At 54.8% G+C, this 6109-nt stretch overlaps 1 protein-coding gene across 1 annotated transcript; it reads left to right on the top strand.

Moving 5' to 3' along the window:
• Nucleotides 1-2923: 2923 nt before the first annotated feature.
• Nucleotides 2924-5972, top strand: ELOVL3 (ELOVL fatty acid elongase 3). Its single transcript, XM_051824137.3, has 4 exons — nucleotides 2924-3367; nucleotides 4251-4382; nucleotides 4919-5070; nucleotides 5218-5972. The coding sequence occupies exons 1-4, from the start codon at nucleotides 3267-3269 to the stop codon at nucleotides 5643-5645; spliced, it is 813 nt and encodes a 270-aa protein (XP_051680097.1). The 5' UTR covers nucleotides 2924-3266; the 3' UTR covers nucleotides 5646-5972.
• The last annotated feature ends 137 nt before the right edge of the window (nucleotides 5973-6109 follow it).

Raw genomic sequence — 6109 nt, 5'->3', positions numbered from 1 at the left:
CCAAGTTACCTGGCTAGTAAGTGGCTGGAAAAGGATCTGAACAGAAGAAGCATTCTGATGACCAGGCCACCTCTAACAGAAATGACGCAGCTTTGTGTCACAAGAAGGAATAAGGCATGACCTTGCCATTTCTAGATAAATGGTGGCTGGGAAGAGCAGCTTGCTTTGGAGGGAGAAATCAAATTGTGTTTGGCATATGTTTTGCTGAGGACACTGGCAGGAAGTACTGGTGGCATTGGAAATGGGGAGAGAAGCTGGGCTGAGAACACACAGACACCAGATAGCAGGAGAGACTGGTGTTTTATAAACCTCTCTGAGTTATCCAGATGCTCATAAAGCTTACGGTCACCACTTCTTCTGCTGTGTTGAGGCTTTTACAATGACAGCACAAAAGGCAAGTGTGAAAGATTTATCTGGGATAAACAGAGAGGTGGCGATTTCACCCCTTCAGTTACTCACGCAGCAAATGTTACCTGCATACCCAGTACGTGTGCAGTGTTAGGGGAGCGAGGTTGAGCAGAACAGACATGGTCTCTGTGTTTACGGAGCTCAAGGACCAGTGGGGGAAAGACATTGATCAAGGGGGGAAAAAAAGGGGGAGAAAAACAGCTACAAACGCTCACTGAGGGAAAGAAATACCCTGCTATGAGAGTAGTTTGTGTACAGTAAGGGTGCCAGACAGTCACAGCCGGGGACAGTTTCCCTTAGGAAATAATTTCTGAAGATTTTTCTCTTCCCTTCTTCCATACACACCGCACACACCTCTTCCATGCCTCACCATTACACTTCATGGGGACAGGCGATGTAAAATGTCTTCACTGGAGAGAATCTAGGGCTGACTGCATAGTCTCTGTGTGTGTTTGCAGACCTCCCATTTCCATGTGTCTGGTTCACAGTATCCTTCCATGGGCATTGTCAGACATGTCTGCTCATCGCAGCCTTGTGACCAGGCAGGCAAGGATGACTACCTGCGTGTTGCCGATGAAGAACGGGTGTCAGAGGCACCAGGAGTCACATGGCAAGCTAACGGTGGTGCTGATGCCTGAGTCTGAGTCTCAGAACACCTAGATGCTTGCTGTAGTTTGCATGTGGTTTGACTGTGTCCCCCAAAGGTTCATAGGCCAGCAGCGTGGTCCACAGTGTAACAATATTGAGGTGTTGGGGCCCTTAAGAGATGATGAGGTCACGTGCACCACCTCAGAAGGGTTTGCTGTAGTTCTGTCAGGATCAGGTGAGTTCCCTCCAAAGCAGGTTGTTACAGAGGGTGAGCCTGGTTCCTCCTTGCTCTCGTTTCCCTTCTTACCACGTGCTCCCTCTTGCACACCCTCCCACCAGGTAATGCCATCCACTGTTAGACCTCACCACAGGCCAGCCAAATGGGGCTACCCTATCTTGGATTTTCAGCTTCCAAAACCATGACCTAAACAAAACTGTTCCTTTATAAAGTATCCAGCCTCAGGTAATTGTTACACCAAAACGCAGCACAGTGCAGGACAACGGTATTGGGCTTGTAATGTTCACTATTTCACTTATTCATTGATCTGCCAAACTTCTGAGTGTCAAGCTATGTGCTGGGCAATCAAAAGCCACTGAAGAGTTTTCAGCAGGAAAGCTGCATGAAACAGTCTAGGTTTTAGAACTGTCTTCCGAACAAGGAAACAGAAAGTGGTGGTCTTCAACAAAGTTTGGTCTAAGACTACCTAAGGAGCCGGCACCTTTCGGGTTGAGCCGGGTTTGGGAGTTCTTTTGATTCCAGTGCAACAAAGGAGAAGCACTGTCTTTAGAGAAGGAGATGGTACAATCAGTTAGCGTGACAGCAGTGGTGGCTGTGGTAATCAAGTGAGAGGTGAGGAGGCATTTCAAGTCCTTAAGCTGGCTGGTGTGGACAAGACTTCCCACTCCACCCAATGGGCAGTGTCTGAGGCTCGGGCGATGGAGCTGAGAGTCCTGCCTGGATCCCTTGCTCTGAAGCCTGTGGGTTTGAGGGACCACAGCCATTTATACCCACATTTTTTTAAAGATGTGTTTGTTTATTTATTTGAAAGGCAGAGTTACAGAGAGAGAGGAAAAGAGCAAGGACTTCTATCCTCTGGTTCATTCCCCAGATGGCTGCAACAGTCAGAGCTGTGCCAATCCAAAGCCAGGAGCCAGGAGCTTCTTCCAGGTCTCCCACACGGGTGCAGGGGCCCAAGGACTTGGACCATCTTCCACTGCTTCCGCAGGCCATAGAGAGCTGCATGGGAAGTGGAGCAGCCAGGACCCAAACTAGTGCCCAGTGGTTTTACCCCATACGGCACAGCGCTGGCCCTGCCTTAAACATTTTTAAACACTTCTTTGATCAGGTTAGCAAGACTGGGAGGAGATAGCAACAGGCCTCGGGGAGATGCGCTGGATAGTCCCCTCCTTAAAGCACAGCAGATCTCTAGCAAAGCTGGACAAGAATCCCTGAAGCCTGGAGGGTGACCCTATTTCTTCACCAAGGTTATTCCTGGGTGCCAGACTGGAGCAGTTCAGGCATTCAGGAAACTATAAAGAAGCCTCAACAACCACCTTCCCGAACGTCAACATCAACATCCTCAGCCATAAAATTCATCTCCACCCACAGCTGCAGACTGCAAACTAGGAGGCAGAAGGGACTTCAGGTCTTCCTAGTTTCCCAGGACCTCCGGGAGCCTGCAAGCTGAGGCCCCATCCGGAGACTGAGCGCACCTCCACTCTCTCCGCAGTGCCAAGCAGGTCAGGACTGAAGCACACTGAGGCAACGACTACAGTCGGCAGGGCTGGGGGAAGACAGGTCGGTCTGGGTAACCTGCTAGGCTGCAGGGTCCGAGCTAAGCCCCAGGCGGCGGTGTTGGGGGAGACCTGCGGGGAAAGTGGGCGGGGCGAGGGAGCTGCAATAGGGTCATAGGCGGGGCTTCGAGGCGCCTTCGGAAAGGACCCTTGAAAACGACCAATCAGAGCGGGATGCGGGACAGGGGCGTGTCTTGGTTCAGATTGATTTGTGATCGGTCGCGGGGCGGGGGCTGCCCCCAGCCACCCGCCGCCTTGCAATTCCGCGTTAAATTACGCGGTGGCAGCGGCGCAGGAAGCCGGCTGGACTGAAGCACACGTGCCCGGACCCGACGCCCTCTTCGCCTTGCTCAGGGACCCCTTCCGTCCTGGGTCTGTTCTGACCTGCTCTGAGATCCACCCGGCCCTGGGTCCCCCAGGCTCTTGCCCAGCCCTCCCACGACCCAAGCGCCGAACTTTGACGGCTGCAGAAGGAAATGGTCACAGCCATGAACGTGTCAAACGAAGTGAGGCAACTGCTCCAGCCCTATGATTTCGAGATGTCCCAGGACATGAGACCCTTTTTGGAAGAGTACTGGTGAGACCTGGGGAGGGAGGGAAAAGGGGCTTGCTAGGGGCCGGGCAGCGCTCACTGCTTTGGGGAATGAGTGGCCACTCATTTGAGGGGAGGGAAAGAAGGGGCTGAAGACTCCCAGTGATTTTCTGAAGAGGAAAGGCACAGGACTCCCCGGTGCCGGCTCCACACCGCCGTGCTCCAAGGTCCAGGTAGTGTGGGACCACAAAGAAATCAGGGCAGAAATAAGAGGACGGGGAGAGAGACGTAGGAGTAGCCAGAAACCAAGGAGAACGCCGCGGCTGAGGGGCGAGGGTGACGTGAACCCCTGCTGGAGTGGCCGTGCGCGTCCGCAGGCGCCTCCTGCCGGTGACCACAGCTGCCCGGGCAGCACAAGCATCCCCTTGTTTCCAAATGCCCCATCGCGCCTGCTGCGGAGAAGGGGGCAGCGGAGGTCAGGGAGCTCTTCCAAGCCTTCCTCGTGCTCCCTGGCTTAGCTGTGAAGCCGTGAAGAGGTGTTTGTGGGTGACTTTGTGCTCCAGCCAATTTGCCATGACCCAACCAGGCAGGAGCTATTGCCCCATTCTTACATCACAACCCTGGGTAGATTCTAGGCATGGGTCAGTCAATCATCACCCACCCCCAGCTCCGCTGAGATAGCAGTAATCACAGAAATCTTGGACATAGCCCCAGCCCTGTGATAGGTACTGCACACGTTGACACTGCCAGCAGTGGAGTCATCTTCTCACTATGCAAATGAGGAAGGCCAAGAAACCAAAAGGGCGCTTGTAGCCAGTAAGCGTCAGAGCTGGGCTTTCAACTGCTGAGCACTGCCCTGGAAGCATAAGTGGCCATCACTCAAGCAGCACCCGCCTAAGCCCATCCCCTTCTGCCTTCTCCTGGCCAGGACCGCCTCCTTCCTCATCGCTCTCATCTACCTGCTGCTCATCGTCGTGGGACAGAACTACATGAGGGCACGCAAGGGCTTCAGTCTGCAGTGGCCTCTCATGCTCTGGTCCTTCTGCCTCGCTGTCTTCAGGTGAGACGTCCCCAAGCACCCCCAACCCCCCCTGCCTCTGCTTAGCCCGTAGACCTGTTGGAGTCCTTACAGCTCGCCTCCACTGTGTTGATCCCCGCCGTGCCTGGAAACCCTCGCCCCAGTCCCAGTCTCATCGGGCAGTCTTTCTGCTCCACCCCCTTGGAGTTCACGGAGTCTGCACTTCCGGCAAAGTTCTCCAGCCTCTGACACCCTCCCTGAAGAACTTCCCCAGCTCCTCCCCCCATGTCTTCTCCCCCAGACTCCTTCCATCTTTCTCATCCTGAGCCTCACGTCCTCGCAGACTCCTACCAGCCTCTAACTCAGCTTCCAGGTCCATCCTCCGGCATGCCCTGCCCTCCCCCAGCCCTCAGGTCCTCGAGACGACTGGCCGGCCCTGCCACATAGGCCCCAGAACCTCAGGGGCTGTGGGAAGGGTGGTGGAGTTTGGGACTTAGCCCCCGGGTCAGGCCGGGGCAGAGAGGGTGAACTCGTGCCTGGGCATGGCCCTTACGCCCTCTTCCTCTGCCCCACTGCAGTGTCCTGGGAGCAGTGAGGACCTGGGGCTACATGGGGACCGTGCTGCTCAGGGGGGGCCTAAAGCAAACCGTGTGCTTCAGCGACTACATCGAGCATTCCACCATCAAGTTCTGGTCCTGCCTCTTTCTTCTCAGCAAGATCGTTGAGCTCGGTGAGTGGTAAGGTTTTGTCTCTCTGGTGCCCTGTGGACTGCCTCCCTCCTCCCACAGCCTTTGAAGAGTCCCTTCCCCCAAGCCCCTCTTCAGATGCTCTGCCCCAGAAGCCCCCTCCCCGCCAGCTAAGACTCCCCATCTCCCAGGGGACACGGCCTTCATCATCCTGCGAAAGCGGCCACTCATCTTCGTGCACTGGTACCACCACAGCACGGTGCTGGTGTTCACAAGCTTCAGCTACAAGAACAAAGTGCCTTCGGGCGGCTGGTTCATGACCATGAACTTCGGTGTGCACGCTGTCATGTACACCTACTACACGCTGAAGGCTGCCAAGGTGAAGTCCCCCAGGCTGCTCCCCATGCTCATCACCAGCCTGCAGATCCTGCAGATGATCGTGGGCACCATTGTTGGCTTGCTGTCCTACACCTGGAGGCAGGAACGGGGATGCCACACCACAGCCGAACACTTCTTCTGGTCCCTCGTTCTGTATACGACCTATTTCATCCTCTTTGCCCACTTCTTCCGCCAAACCTACATCAGGCCCAAGGTCACAGCGAAGGCCAAGAGCCAGTGAAGGGTTGGAGAGAAGGAGCCCCAGGATCTCTCTTCCTCAGGGCACTGAGGGGCTGGGCTTAGGTCTGGGAGAATGATTAGGGCGCCTTACCTGCATGGTTTCATGTGTGCCCCCAGGTGGCCGGAAGTGGTAACAGGCAAGAAGTGTCCCGGCTGGGGTGGGGTTGTGGCCTGGTACGTTGGTGTTTCTGTTTTTAATGTGAAGGCCAAGCAGACCCTGGGATGGGATGGGGCTGAGGAAGGTCTTCAGGAACTGAGTTATTTATATTTCTACCCAGGAACCTTTCTTCCTCCCGATCTATTTTTTTAATTAAATATTTCAACCGGGTTTTGGGGGTTCGGAGATCTAGGGAAAGATTTGGGGACTGCTGTGCCAAGAGAAGGCTGCTGGCAGTGGAGTGATCCGCAGGGGAGAATCCTGGGTGTGTGGAAGGAGGAGAGGCACACAGACGCTCAATAAGAATC

Source organism: Oryctolagus cuniculus, chromosome 15 (assembly GCF_051225735.1).
Source record: "Oryctolagus cuniculus isolate XC-2025 breed Fujian yellow rabbit chromosome 15, ASM5122573v1, whole genome shotgun sequence".
In the NCBI taxonomy this organism is placed as follows: domain Eukaryota; kingdom Metazoa; phylum Chordata; class Mammalia; order Lagomorpha; family Leporidae; genus Oryctolagus; species Oryctolagus cuniculus.
This window is presented reverse-complemented; position numbering and strand designations above follow the sequence as displayed.